The sequence below is a fragment of the Haemorhous mexicanus genome, chromosome W (assembly GCF_027477595.1).
Source record: "Haemorhous mexicanus isolate bHaeMex1 chromosome W, bHaeMex1.pri, whole genome shotgun sequence".
In the NCBI taxonomy this organism is placed as follows: Eukaryota; Metazoa; Chordata; class Aves; order Passeriformes; family Fringillidae; genus Haemorhous; species Haemorhous mexicanus.
In genome coordinates, this window is record NC_082380.1 from 4,857,168 (window position 1) to 4,875,174 (window position 18,007).

Here is an 18,007-nt window from a genome sequence, read left to right on the forward strand (position 1 = left end):
AAAAGGAGAGAGTTTTACAGTTCCTGTCATTAAAGATGTGGTAATTAAGGGAGAAACAAGAATTTGGATGGGGGATGTCTTATTGGTCCCTGGGGCAGGTAGCAACTTATCAGGAAAACAGTCACAGGTGAAACTAGGAATAGGGGTTATACCAGAAGAAGGGAAAATGACAGCTAAAGTTTTAAAATGTGGGACTGAGGGGTACACACAGGCATTAACATTTTTGTGTGAAAAATTGACAGAGGGAGATGATATAAAGTGGACCAAGGAAGATGATGTTAAATTAGAAGAGTTGAAGTTAAAACTGGCATAAGTACCAGCTTTAAGCTTACCCTCATTAGAAAAACCCTTTCATCTGTACGCAAATGTAGAAAAGGGGGTAGCTCATGGAGTTCTGGTTCAGGAGTGGGGAGGAGTAAGGAGACCAGTAGCTTATTTATCAAAGAGGTTAGACCCAGTGAACCACGGGTGGCCAGGATGTATTCAAGATATAGCAGCTACTGCAATCCTGGTAGAACAAAGTCGTAAGCTTACTTTTGGAGGTAAACTAATTGTGTGTACACCTCATGCAGTTCAAAATGTGTTAAACCAGAAAGCTGAAAAATGGTTGACAGACTCTAGAATGTTAAAATATGAAGCAATCCTGATAGACAGTGATGACTTGACACTAAAAGTAACCACAAGTTTAAATCCAGCTCAATTTTTATATGGAGAACCAGTAGATAACCTAATACACAATTGTTTAGAAATTATCTGTAGGCGAGACTGGGGGTAGCACGGTCGGGACGGATGGAGACGAGAGATCTCTGAAGCCAAGTCGTGGAACTTGCGGTTTATTGCAAAGGGTGTGGGTACAGGGCCCTGCTGGGAGCTGCCAGCTGCAGCTCGGAGCAGGCCCGAGAGAAGAGAAAGGATGAGAGGGTAATAACGTAAAAAGGCAAGAGCTAAGAGCAAGAGTAAAAGCAAGAGAACAAGAGCAAAAGCAAGAGCATAAGAGCAAAAGCAAGAGCACAAGAACAAAAGCAAGAGCATAAGAACGCGAAGTTCCCGTTACAATACAATAAATCATCTTCTGTGTTGAATATTCTGATTCTCACTAACCAATCTAGTACAGCATACAAATCCTATAGCATTTACATACAGCCTATAAGAATCACTACATTACCATATTGTGCTACATTTTAAACTCTAAAACCTACTCTTCGGACCCCTTCTGCCAAGCTGGCAGGGTCTGCTCTGACCCTTGGACCTGCCTGCTTGCAGAGGGTCTTGTATCATCCAAAGGGGATTACCTTCAGCCGGCCACACCATTGTTTTCCTGTTGTTCAGTAACTAAGGGATGTCAAAGCTTGCTTTCATTTCAATCTCGCTTATAGTTTCTATATTTTCAAAATCTTTTGCCAGGCAATCATATTTGTAAGGCTTTCTTCTTTCATCTTCCCCAACATCTCCCCCGTTCTGATGAACAACTAAAATATTTGATACTGTCTTACTCGTAATTCTTTGCACACACTGAATTATACAGGGTACTGCTATTAAAACTACAATTATTACTATTAGAATAATCAAGCCTATTTTACAGAGTTCCTTTAGCCAAGGTTCAAAGCTCCAACCGTCAAACAAACTGTCTAACCAAGATGGGTCATCTACTGTGATTTTGTTAGCTAAATCTTTTAGGTTTTGTAGCTGTTTATGAATGGAAACAATGGTCAGATAAGTTCATACAACACAATCCTTCAAAATCTTCACAACCATGCCCATGTGCTAGTAAAAGAAAATCAATGGCAGCTCTGTTTTGTAAAGTGGCATGTCTGACCGCTTCTTCATCTGTCAACAAGTCACTGATTGCAGTAGAGGTGGCATTTACTTCTTTGCTGAGCCAACACCCTAACTTGTTTAATTGTGTCAATGCAGCTGAGGAACCCCACTGAGGTAGAAAAATGCTTGCAACAATTGATTTTCCAGAGTTCCAAGGGTGAAAATCACTATCACAGTTGCTTTCATATTGATGTCCCCAGGAGGACCTAATCTTTCTGCTTTTCTTTTTGACTACCTCTTTGACACTGGGAGCAATTATTGTAAGTTGTCCCAAGGCACAAGGGCCACCATCTATTTTTGAGGGTATACCTTGCCAGGCTCTGTCTCCACAGATGAGCCAGATTCCTCTAGGGAATCGAATTGGAAGTTTGTTAAAACGATCTGCGTGAGGTTCGTCATATGTAAGAAGCTTAGTTTGATTACACCAAGAAGTCATATTGCTATAAGCTGGGTGATAAGGGGTAACGTTTAAATGAGGGCCGTCTTCTCCTAGGAAATGAAAGAAGTAACAGGTATCCATAGTTAATGAGCCTAGGATTTCTAGCTCTTGAAGGTCAGATTTATCAACTTTAGCATTATCAATATAAGTTTGGTGTTTCTGGCTGGGAGTTGGAGATACATGATGATCATCATATGGCCAATATTTCTCAAAAGTAACATTATCAAAACCTTCTGAGAAAGGTACTCCAACTAAACAGGTTGAAAAAGGTTTGTCAGGGCTTGTGTCAGATAGACGGATGGTATCAGAGCCTGCAGACTTGGCTAAAGCAACCCAGACATTTGTCTTTGGTTGATTTACAGGTAAAGCTTCTGCTTGTGCTGCCTGTGCAGCTGCTCGCACTGTTTGAGCTGTAAGAGTCCTTTCAATTTTTTCTCCTAGAGTTTTTCCAAGTTCATTTGCCTGGATAGTTGCCACTTGCTGTGGACTCCCAATTTTGTTACAGGCATCAATCATTTCAGGCACTGTGGGTTTTTCTTTTCCTAGGGCTTTGATAACTCTTTTACATTCTGCATTGGCATTATTTTCAACAATGTCCCGTATCATTATTGGGCGAGCTATATCATCACCGCATTGCCTTTCTGCTGCTTGGATTACCCGGTCCACAAATGTGGTAAATGGTTCAGACAACTCTTGGCTAATCAGATTATAGGCTTTTTCAAAACTTCCTGCAGGCTGAATTTGTAAAAAGGCTCTGCGAGCCATCTTTTTAATGTCATCTAATGCTGTTTTGGGTAAATTCACTTGATTATCATTCTGATCATCAGGAGGGTCACCAGTCAGCTTAGACATGACAAGGGTACGAAGGTCTGCATCAGTACTTTGTCTATAAGCGGCTAGTACCCCTGTAAGCAGTCTTTTCCATTTGAGTTCCCACAGCATATATTGTGAGTCTGTGAGAATTATGCTAGCGAGATTTTTACAGTCATTTGGTGTGAGTGTATGTCCTTCCAGGGTACTTTTCAGCAGTTGCTTAAAATATGGGGAGCAGATACCACTATCCCTTATTGCTTTTCGCAATTCTTTTATCTCATGAGGTGGGATAGCCACCCATGTTCTAGGACCACCAGCTTGCTGGCTGAATAGCACAGGCATAGCTAAAGGATTTAGACTTTCTTCTTTGCAAATCTGGCGTCTGACTTCATGCCAGTCTGTTAGTTGAAAATTATCAAAAGATTTTTGTGAGTTTTCTAATTTTTGGATTAATGCTAGCAGATTTTCAGGGTTTAGTGTCTCATTTTGCTTTGAGAAATCGGTCCCAAGCACTGGGGGGACTTTGGAGCTATTTGGGAACAGTTCTTTTTCGAAATTCTTTTGTGTTGGGATCAGAGGGTTGACATTTGCAGGGGCAAAATAATTTTCTGTCTGTTCTGGATTTATTAAAGCAGCTGTCATATTCCACCCTCCCCCTCCTCGTTGCACGGTTTGTGTGCATGGATGTGGCTGTGCGGACGAATCGTGATACAAGGTAGTCCCACTCGGTGCTGGGAGAGTGGAAGGAGAATACGCAGTTGGGTGTTCGAGGAGATGCGGTCGTGATTCGGTGCTGCTTTGGTCGGCTGCGGGATGCGGCGGCGGAGGTGCAGGAGGTGGCAGCGGAGGCATATTAGGCATCGGTTGTGCAGGGTTGCGAGCTGCGGAGGGATCTGTCAGTGATGTGGCTGTGGCCGCGTCCTCAAGGTCCGGCAGAGGGAGCGACGCGGAAGGATACAAGCAAGGCGCTGCAGTAACAGTCTGCTGTGGTGCCGTGTGTAGATCCGGCGGCGGCGGGGCCGTGGAGATGGAACTGTTGAGTGTGGCTGATCCCGGAAGCAGCGCTGTGGTTGGATGAGGCGGCGCGGAGTGATATTGCTGGTGCGGCGGTTGTAGCAACTGCGCATGCGTGCGTTGCGTCACTAGGTCAGCGTGGGGAGGCATGATGGCGGTGGCGGGCGGGCCGGGGAGTGCGGGAGGTGGTAGAGCGGCGGAAACGGGAGACAGGGCTGCAGCTGCGGTCGTGGAAGGGAACGATGGGCTGTCAGTGGTTGCAGTAGGCGGCGGAGCCGCGCCATGCAGTAGCTCGGAAGCGGGAGGCTGCGGTGGGGAAGGCACGGCTTGGCTCGGGGCCGCGGTGGCGAGCGGCGGCGGCAGGAGCGGGAAGGCGGCCACGGGCGGCGGCGGGGCAGCCTCGTCAGCGGGCGATGATCCCGGGGTGGCGGGAGGCAGGAGGAGCGGCATGGAGGCGGCGGGAATCTGCTGCGGGGGGGGCATGGCGAGCGGTGGGCTAGTCGGTGGCTGGACCGCGGCGTGCATCCGCTGGGAGCTCGTAAGCTGGGCTGGGGTGGCTGCCGCCCCGGCGGGCAGGGGCGCCGCTGACGGGAGGCTGGGCTGGAGCGGCGGCAGGCACGGGAGGGGCTGCAGCCACCGGTTTAGCCGCCGCGGCGCCGGTGCGGGACGGCTTGCGGGACTGGGGCGCCCCGGTCCCAGCGCAAGCGGCGCTGCGCTGGGACTGGAGGATTGCGCCGAGACGCCGGCAGGGACGGGGTCAGCCATAGGCGTCTGCTCTGCCGCGGGGACCGTGGGCAGCTCGGGGTGTGCTGCATGCGCTTCAATGGCAGGATAGGGGGGCAGGGTTCCCGCGGTAACGTGCAGAAGGGGTGCTGGGGACGCCAGCGCGGCCGCGGCGGAGGCGGACGGGGCTTGGACCACCACCGGCGCTGGGTTGGCAGGGGCGAAGGGGACTTGGGGGGCGGGAGGAGCGGCTGTACTCGCAGGTAGTTGGGGGGAGGCGGCGGGCCCAGCGGGGGCAGGGAGGGGTGGGGCCGCGGTGACGCTGGTGGGCGGGCTCGTAGAGGCGGGGTTAGGGGGCGGGGCCGCGAGGATGGCGAAACCGGGGGCGGGGACCGCGGTAGCCGGGACCAACGGGATGGCAAAGGCGGGGACGGTGGGAGGGGCTGGGTGGACGGGTGTTGGAACTGCGAGGGCGGGGGGCGGGGAGGCAGGGGTGAGCAAGACCGCGGGTACCGGAGCCGAAGGGTCCGACGGGGAGGTGGGGGTCGTGTCCTGTTCTAGACTCGCGGCGGCAAGGGGCGGACTCGCAGCGGGACCAGAGCTTGGCGGGGCGACTGCTGCGGGCATCCCCCGTGCAGCAAACAGCTCAACCAGCGCCCTGCAAGCTGGGACTAGCTCCGCGGCAGCCATATCTCGGCGGGAAATACTATTAAAGAGCTTAATTCCAACTGTGTCCCAAAAGTCTCTGGTAAAGACAGCTGAACGGTCAGCATTTGGGAAATTAATTAAAGTCCATTCTAAGAGTTTTTTTAACTCTTGTTTCGGTAATTGACTTGGCATAGAACTCAATAAATGCTTTAGTTGCTTATAGAGATCTCTATCGTGGGCAGAGTGAGTTTGTCCCATTATTAGACCAGTGTGTTACCAACCTCGATGTCGCAGAAGCAGTGTCCTCAATCAGAGCTCCGTCACGGGGGGCTGGCCAGGCACTCCAGTCGGGGCTCAGGACGCTGCGTTCAGGTCCCTCCTCAGAGCTCCGGTTTTAAGCGTTGCTTGGCAACGACTTTCCGTGCTCGGGACCTCGCAGGTAGGTCTGCACTCACAGCTCCAGTGCGGGCGGTGCTTTGCAGCGCTCGCCTGAGCTCGCTGCTCGTGGCAGAGTCCCCCCTTAGAGCTCCGGTCAGCGCTGCTCAGCAACGTCTCCGTGCTCGAGGGATGCCACGGCAAACTTCCTCAAAGAGCTCCAGGTAGCTGCTGCGCGGCAGCGGCCACCCGTGCTCGAGGACCGCCAGGCAATTTCCTCCGAGAGCTCCAGGTAATCGCTACGTAGTAACGACTCCTCGTGCTCGAGGTTTGCCTCGGCAAAATTTAAGAGCTCCGGCTTTCACGCTGCGCAGCAACGGTACGCCGTGCTCACGACACCTTTAAGGCGGCTATAACTGGTCATTAGTTACTGTGCATGGAGAAGTCTCCCACAGGTGGAAAAGCTGAACTGGCCCTTCGAACACGTCTGGGCGCCAATCTGTAGGCGAGACTGGGGGTAGCACGGTCGGGACGGATGGAGACGAGAGATCTCTGAAGCCAAGTCGTGGAACTTGCGGTTTATTGCAAAGGGCGTGGGTACAGGGCCCTGCTGGGAGCTGCCAGCTGCAGCTCGGAGCAGGCCCGAGAGAAGAGAAAGGATGAGAGGGTAATAACGTAAAAAGGCAAGAGCTAAGAGCAAGAGTAAAAGCAAGAGAATAAGAGCAAAAGCAAGAGCATAAGAGCAAAAGCAAGAGCATAAGAACGCGAAGTTCCCGTTACAATACAATAAATCATCTTCTGTGTTGAATATTCTGATTCTCACTAACCAATCTAGTACAGCATACAAATCCTATAGCATTTACATACAGCCTATAAGAATCACTACATTACCATATTGTGCTACATTTTAAACTCTAAAACCTACTCTTCGGACCCCTTCTGCCAAGCTGGCAGGGTCTGCTCTGACCCTTGGACCTGCCTGCTTGCAGAGGGTCTTGTATCATCCAAAGGGGATTACCTTCAGCCGGCCACACCATTGTTTTCCTGTTGTTCAGTAACTAAGGGATGTCAAAGCTTGCTTTCATTTCAATCTCGCTTATAGTTTCTATATTTTCAAAATCTTTTGCCAGGCAATCATATTTGTAAGGCTTTCTTCTTTCATCTTCCCCAACAATTATCCAGTACCAAACTAAAGTTTGGGAAGATCTTGAAGAACAAGCCCTTATAGAAGGGGAAACAATCTATGTGGATGGTTCCTCCAGATGTCTACAAGGAAAAATAATGTCAGGGTATGCAGCAGTTGATGGGAAAAACATGCAAACTATTGAAAAAGAAAAAATACCCTTAAACTGGTCAGCTCAAACTTGTGAATTATATGCTCTAAAAAGAGCACCGGAATATTTAGCACACAAGAAAGGAACTATGTATACCAATTCAAGGTATGCTTTTGGGGTAGTACATACCTTTGGAACAATTTGGGAAGAAAGGGGATTACTTAATTCAAAAGGAAAGGGAGTGATACATGAAGGACTCATTTTAGAGGTTTTAGAGGCATTAAAATTACCTGAAGATATAGCTGTAGTACATGTTAAGGGACACCAAAATGGAATGACTCCAGAAATAAGGGAAAATAATTTGGCAGATCAAGAAGCTAAAGATGCAGCAGAAAATGGGGCCGAAAGGGTTATGTAAATTTTAAACCCAAATAAGGAAAAACTAGAAATTCCAAAGTTTAGTGAAGCCAAGGAAAAAGAATTAAGCAAGATAGGAGGAGAGCAAGATGAATCTGGGAAATGGAAACTTCTTAATGGAAGACAATTACTTAATAAGCCCCTTACTAGGAAAATATTAGAAGACATGCATCAGAAAACCCATTGGGGTACCCAGGTTTTGTGTGGTCATTTTTTAAGGAACTATGAGTGTATTGGGATTTTTGGATTAGTAAAGTAACTGAAAGATGTATAACTTGCCAAAGGATAAATAAAAAGGTGATGAGAAAAACAACATTAGGAGGTCGTGAGTTAGCTCTTCGACCATTTCAAAGTATCCAAGTACATTTTACTGAACTTGCCCAAGTACAGAGATGGAAGTATTTATTAGTAATAATAGACCATCTAACTCACTGGGTGGAAGCAGTTCCCACTGTCTAGGCCACAGCCAACGTGGTATGAAAAACCCATTTGGAACAAATTATTCCCAGATATGGAATGGTTAATAGGATAGACTTGGACAGAGGAACATATTTTATGTCAAAAATGTTACAGCAAATAACTCAAGCCTTGGGGATAAAATGGGAGTTACACACCCCATGGCATCCACAGAGTTCAGGCCGGGTAGAGAGGATGAACCAGACTTTAAAGAGAACTTTGACTAAATTAATAATTGAAACTCGAATGTCATGGGTACAATGCCTACCTTTAGCCTTATTGAGGATCCGAACACAACCCAGATCAGACCTGGGAGTGTCACCGTATGACATAATGTTTAGGTTACCTTTTCTGACCACCTAATATGAAACTACTACCTATGAAGTTGGGGAAATGAGTGTTAGAGGATATGTAAACACCATTGCAAAAACTCCTGAAAATTTGCAGTTAAAAGGGATAATCCCTCAAACCACACCTTTAGACTTTAAAATCCATAATATCCATCCAGGGGAGTGGGTGCTAGTAAAAACCTGGAAAGAACAATCTTTAACTCCACAATGGGAAGGTCCTTTTCAGGTATTGCTGATGACCGAGGCTGTGATACGGACCAGGGAATGAGGGTGGATCCATGCCAGCAGAATCAAAGGACCTGTGGAAGAACCTAAGGAGTGGACAATAATATCTAAACCGGGTGATATCAAATTGTCTCTTAAATGGAGACTGGGTGGTAATGAACTGGGAAGACCCAAATGACCTAGGAAATGTACAAAGAATCACACCTAATTGGGAAATAAGCCCAAGCTTACATCAGTGGTTTCAAGTGTCACCTGGAACAGTTCTGAGACTCCTCCGATATCCCCCTTGGGGAGGAGAACTGCCACTTCAAACAGGAGGATCAGGACTGTTTTGGTCAGAAAATTCATGTGTTCTGGCCTTAGCCTGTGACTTATACAAAGAAGAGGGGGATAGACAATTTCCATCAGTGCCATAGTGTATACTCAATTTTATTCATCCCATTACTGGATGCTCTAGCTGGGTTATATGTAAATGTTTAAATTGTGGGGAAAATTGGTATTTATTTTACAAAATTGTTGCTCTCATTCCAGGAAGTGTTGAGTACTAAATCTATCCCCTATCCAGATAGAACTCAATACAACTGAAATAGTAACTTTGTTTTGTGGATAGGAATTATTAGTGCCTGTTGAATGGAATATACCTGAAGAATGGTGGGAAACCAGTTAAAGAGTGTCAAAACTTATTTGCCTGGAAATTAGTAAAAAGGAAGTGACAAGGGAAAAAGAGGGCAAGCCTGGGTTGACCACTATATTCACCACCGAGAAGATCACATATACCTGCTATGGGTTGCAACCCCATAGGCAGGGAAGGTGGGAGTATAAGCCATACCAGACCTCTATTATTCCTGTTTCTGTCACTCATTTGTTGTCTTTTCCCTTTTGGGATACCGGCAAGATCGTGTCACAAATGCTACTGAAAGCATTGCATGGAAAGAAATCAAAGTTCCTCTTTTATTACACACACCCATGTCAACAGTCACTGTTATAACCCATCCAAATTAGGTACCTGAAGGCAAAACGAGAAAAAATATTGGATTGCAAGATACTTAGGAAAAAGTGGCAATAGACTGGGAATTGAATGTCCAAAAGGAGAGAGATGGATTTGTTTCACATTTGACCTTAGGGATATATTTTAAGATTCGGTAAAAGAACAATTAGTAAACAAAAAGGTAAAACCAGCACAGCAATCAAACTCTGTATTAACTCCAATTTATATGTTGAATCATATTATAAGACTCCAAGCAGTTATAGAGATGATAACAAACAAAGCTGCTCAGGCATTGGAATTAATATCAAGTCAGCAAAGCCAAACAAATACTGTAGTGTATCAAAATGGGTTGGCTTTAGACTATTTAGTGGCTAAAGAAGGGGGTGTTTGTGGAAAGTTTAATATATCAGATTGTTGAAAATAGATGACAATGGGGATGTCATTCTGGAAAAAGGCAAAATATATCAGAAAAATAACACAGGTACCAGTCCAAAATTGGAAAACAATGTTAAAAACTAGCTGGTGGGATAATGTATTGTGGATAGGATAGTGGAAGAAATTAGGATTTTTCCTTTTATGTGTTACAACTGTTTTGATATTTCTTCCTTGTTTAATCCCCTATTTTATTTGATTACTAGCAAATTCCAAAGAATGCAAGTGGACAAGAAATATTGCTCAAGCCAGATGATTTATAAAGAATGAGAGGGGGGATTGTTATAGATACATATTATAATATTGGATTTTGGCAAATATTAAAATGAATACTTGTTTTGGCTTGGAAAGACAGGTGTCTGTTAAGGAAGGCAGGAGCTTCCCCTGAAATGGAAAATGTAAACTCTTTTCTTCCAAACTGTTATACATTTTAAATTAAGGGGCTCTCAGGCAAAAATATGGGAGTAGGAATAACAGTTCTTTATTAGGGAAGAAAATAAAAAGAAAAAATAAACAATGCAGTAAACCAAAACAACACTGACAGAGTCAGAATACAACCTGACACTCTGCTGGTCAGGGTGTTGGTAGCAGTCCAATTGGAATTGTGGTTGCCGTCTTCCTGGAGTGTCAGGTGTGGTTTTGTTGGAGCAGTGATTTTGTAGAAAGGGTGTAGTTTTCTTCTGAAGATCTAGTGGAAGAGGCAGCTGTTCCTCTAGGAAATCCAGTGGAGAAGATGTGCCGGTGTTCCAGAATCTCAAGATTATATCTGGGTAGGAATGCTTGGCTCTTCCCTCTGGGCGGAGCATCTCACAATGGGATGCTATAGTTCTAATCAGTCATGCAGTGACATTCAATAGCTTATTATTAGCAGATGTTTCCCCAGAGGGAGGATTGGTTGTGGAAGAGAAGGACAACTGCCCACTTAACAGAAGACAGCTGCCATATAGATGGCAAATAGAATACAATTTGCTTGGCAATCCAGGACAACACTATATGTGTTATGTTGGAAAGTTATCCTGTATTAATCTCTTTTAAGTAGTATGGTAAATATAGTTTTTTGTCTATAGCATAATATTAAAATAGAAACTATGTGATGTAAGACAGTTTTTGTAACTAGCTCAAGGAATGGAAAAGATAATCAAGAAATTCTTCACATTATCCTATCTGGATAGAGATAACAGCAACAGACAACAAGATCCCAAGAGAAGAATTATTGCCTCCTTATCGGGAAAGCTCAGACTTTGAGGAACCAAGAAGGCTGAATTACAAGATGGGGAGGGAAAGCTAAAATTACGCAGAAACACCCTAGTTTGAAAGGAATGTTTGAATCATGTATGAGATATATGAATATACAATAGGCTATTGCTTTTAAGGGGTAATCCTTTGTTAGCAAGGTGTGCTTTGTGGCAAAGTGCCGGGCACCCAGATGTCTCTAATTCTTTGCTTTTTATTGTCTCTTATTGTCCTAATTTTTATTACTATTTTCATTACTATTTTTATTACTATTAAAATTCTAAAATTTTAACAAAAGTGAATGGTGTTTTTCACACTGTAAATCCTTTCCCTTCTATAACCCTTCAAGACCCATTAATAAGCACATTTTCTCCCTCAGTCCAGGGACTATCTCGCACATCTTCCCTAGCCTGTGTCTGGAGATTGATCACCTGAATACAGTTATGGGTTTCTTCCTGGCCCATCTCTCCAGGGCCGTTCAAACAGGAGGCTGGGTTGAACCATTCCCCACTTTTAAATTCAAAATCCTCCTGTTTCATTAAACAAGATTCATACTGTAATAACTGGGCACTGGTCATCTACTGAGAGGTTCTCTCAGCCAACAAGGCTTTAATCTGATGTGAAACTTCAACAACCAGATACCCTCCCCTTCTCAGCCCTCGGGCCTCAGTCACCATCAGGGCTGTGGCTTCACAGTTCTGCAGACAATGGGGCCAGCCTCCAGCCACCGGGTTTAACAGCTTAGAAATAAGCCACAGGCCACCATGTTCCCCATGCTCTTGCATGAAAATTCCTTTAGCATGATCCTGTTTAACATCCACATATAGTTAAAATTCCCCCTCCGAGTCTGGAAGAGCCAAGACTGGGGCATCAACCAACCCATCCTCCAATTCTCCAAAGCTTTGCTCTCCTTCTGGTGTCCACACCATGACACCAGGACTGTCTTAGGTTAAAAAGTCACACAAAGGTCTGGCCACAACAGAAAAATCCTCCATCCGTGCTCTGCAGCACCCCACCAACCCCAACAACCGCCGCAACTCCTTTCCTTGTCTGGGGTAATGGTACTTGTAAAATCCATTGTATTCTTTCTGGATCAATACACCATAACCCCCCAATCAGAATGTGTCCCAAATATTTGACCCTTTTTTTTCCTACCAACTGCGCCTTCTTTTCGGACACTCTAAGTCCTTTTTTTTTTTTTTCAGGAAAATTAAGCAGCTTTACAGTAGCCTTCTCAACCACCTTTTCCTGTTCCCCTGATAAAAGCAAATCATCCACATACTGCAACAACCTAACTCCTGAAGGTGGAGTAAACTCTCTTAATATCTTCTGCAAAGCTTGCCCAAACAAAATCCCCAAAAGAAAATCCCAATCCTTCCATGTATAATCCGCATTTCCTAAATATTCCTCTATCTTTTCCCCCACCCCTATGGGATCATCCAGATATGGAGGCAATTATTTTTTTCAACCCTCTTATATCCTGGGTAGTAATTGGTACAATTACAAACCCAAACCCTACCCCTTGACCCCCCCCCAAAGGAACTTGGCGGAGTGGTATCTGGTGTACCCCTGTCTCTTGGGTCCAGGGGGCTTCTGATGTCCTAAACTGAGTTCCTCTTCTAGTTCTAGGGGGAGATATGATATGCTGCTCCCCTCCCCCCACACCATCATTATTCTCAGGTGGGGCCATAGGAACAGCATTTCCCTGATCCCCTTGATCTGGGAGGTGAGGATACAGGGGACCTGCATCCCAATCTTCACTGTTTTCCTCTTCCTCCCCTTTTTTCTTAACACACAGATTTCTCCTGTTGCTTGTCTAATCTATATCAATCCACATTCCCTTTCAATCCATCCTTTCCAATTCTCCTCTAAATACCTCCACAAAATTTGACACAAACAAATTCTATCTGTTCCATAAGGTGGCCATATAAGGCACTTTGGCGACTTATACTCTGGCTACACAGAATAACAATATTTTACCATGATCTCCATAGTTACCTCTTGGTGAATGTATAATCTGTTCCAAAACCTCAGCATTCTCCCCAAGGGACTCTCAGGGGTATTATGGGATTGTCATCCCTTTTGTCAGGACCCCTTCTCAGCTTTACCCTTGCAACGCTCCATGGGTGCCTTGTTTTACCTGTGTTACCCTCCATGAGTGCCCTCCCAGGTTTGTTCCCTGAAGATCCCATATTACTCACCAGTGAGATTTTCAGTGGTCCTTCCCTGTGGACTCTTCACAGACCCCCCTGGTCCACCACTTGTCTGTCTCCTGGACAATCTTGGGAACCGAATCAATTGCCCTGAGTCAGCCGCCACCAAGGGGAGCTGATCACCCAAACTGGGTGAGACACGCCTTCAGCTCCGCTTGCTGCCCACCACCCTGGATGGTGGAAAGATCCCAGGATGAGCCCCCAGCTTGTCAGGAAAATTAATCCACAAACATCAGGGGTTTATGTCCAAAAAGGAAACAGAGGAGTACTTTTATTTTATTCCAATAAAGGGAGAGGCCATGGGGCATTCCCCTGGGGTCTCTCAAATTTTTGGAGGACGCAGCCTCCTTTTTATCCTAATTTCCCGGCTGCATTTGCCTTCTCTCTTTCCCCATTGGCTGAGGTACTTGAGAGGTACAAACTTCCCGGTACACCTGATACTGAAGATTTCCCTCTAATGTATAACTCTCCCTTTTAATTTTTAATTCATATGGAATTTAGGGTTTTTCCTCATTGTTTCTTTCTTATTTCAATGTCCAATTTCATTTATTAGCAAACATAAAGTTTATTTGTAAAAGCAAATATCTTTTTCCATTTATCAATCAGTGGAATCCTTCCCATTGTTTCTTTTATTTCTCAGTGCTAGTTTTATCTACCAGCAGACCCATAGCTTGGATGTAAAGACAAATCAGTCATTCCTCTCAAAATGTTTGGTGAAATGAGAAAAAATATCAGCAGAGTTGCTACCCTGGATTTCAAGAGAGCAAACTTTAGGCTATTCAGGGTGCTACTTAGCAGTATCCCCTGGGAATCTGCTATTGAGGACTTCAGTAAGTCTTTTGATACAATCCTTCACAGCATCCTTCTGGACAAGTTGTTCAACTATGGGATGAACAGGTTTACAGTGCACTGGATGAAGAACTACCAGAAGGGCAGGGCTCAAAGGGTTGTGGTGAATGGGGCTACATCTGACTGTCAACCAGTCACCGGTGGTGTTCCTCAGGACTCAATTCTAGAGCCAGTTCTACTCAATACCTTTATCAATGATCTGGATGCAGGAGCTGGATGTACCATTAGCAAGTTTGCTGATGATACTAAACTGGGAAGTGCAGTTGACTTTTGAGGGACAAGAGGCCTCCCAGAAGGATCTGGATAGATTGGAGCACTGAGGAATCATCAATGGCATGAAATTTAACAAGAACAAATACCGGATACTGCACCTGGGACAGAGTAACCCTGGACACAAGCATTAATTGGGAGAGGAGTGGCTGGAGACCAGCCCTGCAGAAAGGCATCTGGGGTTGCTGGTTGACAGGATATGGCAGTGTTGAGAGGGTTCCTCAGGATGAGGTGAGGGATGAGAATTGACTCCAAGTTCTCAGAAGGCTGATTTATTATATTGTATTATGATATGATATTATATTAAAAGAAAATTATATATTAAATCATACCAAAGAAAGAGAAAGGAGACATCAGAAGGCTAGACAAGAATGATAATAAAAAACCCGTGACTGACCAGAGAGTCTGACACAGCTGAACTCGGATTGGTCATGAATTAAAAACAATTCACATGTTGGGTAAACAGTTCTCCAAATCACATTCCAACGCAGCAAACAGGGAGAAGCTGAAGCTTCCCAGCTTCCCAGGAGAAAAAAATCCTGGTGAAGGGATTTTTCATAAAATATCACAGTGACAACAGGAGGCTTAATAAGAGTCAGCAGTGAGCCCTGGCAGCCAAGAGGGCAAACTGTATCCTGGGGTACATTAAAAACAGTATTATCATTCAGTCAAAAGAGGTGATTATCCTGCTGTATTTAGTGTTGATGTGGCCTCACCTTGAGTATTGTGTGCAGTTCTGGGCCCTGCAACTTAGAGAATGATGTTAAAGTAGTCAGATGCTTCCAGAAGAGAGCAACAAAGCTGGTGGAAAGCATGTCCTATGAGGAGCAGCTAAAGACACTGCGTTTCTCTAGTTTAGGGAAAAAGGAGGCTGAGGGCCCTCTACAGCTTCCTGAGGAGGAGAATTGGAGAGGGAGATGCTGATCTTTTCTCCCTGGTATCCAGTGATAGGATGTGTGGGAATAGTTCAAAGCTGCATCAGTGGAGGTTTAGACCTGACATTAGGAAGCATGTCTTTACCAAGAGGGTGATCAAACGCTGAAACAGGCTTCCTGGAAAGGTGGACAGTGCCCTGCTCATGTCAGTGTTTAAGAGGCATTTGGACAATGCCCTCAATGACATACTTTAACATTTGGTCAGCCTTGAAGTGGTCAGACAGTTGGACCGGACAATTTAAAAAAATGTTACTAGTAATAACATTTTTAGTGAAAAAAAAAGCATTTTGTCCTGTTAATAAATAAAATTCATTATAAATATTATTTATTCTTAATATTGTCCTTTAAAATTTTTATGCTTTAAAATGCTTATAATATACTATTACTGTAGTATTTGTATATGATTTAAATATAATTAAATGCACATATCATAGAATCACAGAATATCCTGAAATGGAAGGGACCCATGAGGATCATTAAAGTCTAATTCCTGGCCCTGCACAAGACATCCCCAGGAATCACACCAGGTGCTTGAGAGCATTGTCCAAATGCTTCTTGAACTCAGACAAGCTTGGTGCTGTAATCACTGCCCTGTGGAGACTGTTTCAGTGCCCAACTACTCTCTGGGTGAAGAAACTTTTCCTAATAGCTAACTTAAATCTCCCCTGACACAACTTCAGGCCATTCCCTCAGGTCCTGTCATAGGTCACCAATGAGATCAGTGTCTGCCCCTCCACTTCCCCTCATGGGGAAGCTGTATACAGTTATGAGGTCTCCCCTCAGTCTCCTCCTGGCTGAACAAGCCAAGTGACTTCAGCTGCTCCTCATGAGGCTTCCCCTCAAATGCCCTTCACCATATTTGTAGCCTGATGGGTTGTGGTATTCACATATTCTTTGAACAGAGAGAGACATAATTCTCTCTCCCAAGATTTTCCTGGGAAGCTAAAAGTCTGTGAGAAATCTCAAACAAAGAAGAAAAACAATTCTTATCTTCACTTGCTACATCTGTTGTTGGGTACATGTAGAATGTGTTATGGAGATTGTTTACCAAAAGAGATTTCTCAATTGGACACTGGTGATGGTGGTTTTGATTGATTGACCAATTAGATCAAAGCTGTGTCATGACTGTCTGAAAGGGTCATGGGTTTTTCTTTAGTTTAGCATTAGTATAGTATAGTAGCATAGTTTTTAGAATAATATAGTATAGCTTAATAAAGCAATTGTTCAGCCTTTTGAAATCATGGAGTCAAGGCTCGTTATTCCCCAGCTGGGGGATGTCTTGCCACAATAATGGATTTTCTCCTTGAGCCAGGTCTTATGAGCTCTCAGAGAACCTATCACACCCGAGATAGCCCGGCTATCTCAAATGGCATAAAATTAGCAGGATGGCTTTTGAAGTAGTGTTGGAAACAGAAATTTTTTAATAAAAGGCAAAATAACAAAGCTCTTACAGAGAAAAACCGAGCCAGGGGCAAGAGGTTCTTGCTCCTGCTAAAAACACCCCACAAAAGAGATTACTTCCTTTGTTCTCGTCTTTTTCTAGTGAATTACCTAGGTGGGACCTTTTGGCTTCTGTCCAATTGGGTAGCCCTAGGTTTGAAGTGAAGTCCCAAAGGTCCTATGAGGTGTCTTTTTACCAAATTGAGGAGAGAAACTTCTGGGCTTTTTTCCTTTTTAAGGAGACAAAGGATAATTTGGTCACTCTGTCAACAGGGGGCACATTCCTACAGTAGCCATTCTTTAGATGCTTTCTAATAGCTTTATATCTTTCTTATATTGTGGCACCCAAAACCGCACACAGTGCTCAAATTGAGTCCACACCAGTGCAGAGTAGAGCAGGACAATCCCTCTGTCAACCAGCTGGCAATGCTGTGCTGGATGCACCCAAGGACATGGTTGGCCCTCTTGACTGCCAAGGCACACTGTTGACTTATATTCAACTTGCCATCAACCAGCGCCCCTAGGTCACTTTCTGCAGTGCTGTTCTCCAGCGTCTCATTCCCCAGTATGACCATACATCCAGGGTTGCCCCATCCTGGGTACAGAATCCAGCACTTGACCTTGTTAAACTTTATAGAGCTGGTGATTGCCCAGAGCTGTAATTTGTTTAGAAAGGGCTCATTTTTTTTGCTAAGATAAACTCTGAAATGTTAAGCCTTGTGTTTTACCTGCGTAAGTAGTATAATTGCTAGCTGAAATGATTGTTTAGTGATTAAAATAATTATTGTATAATCATAAGAAGAACAATGAGAAACTGTATGTTCCTAGTCTAAGGTGGCCATGCTTGGCTGAAACCTATGTATACTATAGAACAATGTAAGTTTAATAATTAACATGAAAGTTATATAACGATAGAATATAAAAGCATATCCATCCCGAACCTATGTCGGACTCAGATTTGGGTCTTTACCCCTGACACCCAGAGCTCTTCAATAAAAGCACCTGCATATAATCATTTCTCGTGATTATGTGTTCCTGAACGCTAACATTTTTGGCGACCCAGGTGGGACCCTGTGAGTGCTGCCGAGTGAGTTC

The 18,007-nt window shown here is 44.6% G+C and overlaps 1 protein-coding gene across 1 annotated transcript; it reads right to left on the reverse strand.

The window, feature by feature from the left end:
- Positions 1-1,675: 1,675 nt before the first annotated feature.
- LOC132341445 (uncharacterized) lies at positions 1,676-5,594 on the reverse strand. The gene has a single exon (XM_059873033.1). The coding sequence runs from the start codon at positions 5,495-5,497 to the stop codon at positions 1,691-1,693; it is 3,807 nt and encodes a 1,268-aa protein (XP_059729016.1). The 5' UTR covers positions 5,498-5,594; the 3' UTR covers positions 1,676-1,690.
- Positions 5,595-18,007: the final 12,413 nt, after the last annotated feature.

Bases quoted from the DNA above. Each gene is read 5' to 3' on its own strand.
- LOC132341445 (XM_059873033.1), bottom strand. From the start codon at position 5,497: ATGGCTGCCGCGGAGCTAGTCCCAGCTTGCAGGGCGCTGGTTGAGCTG.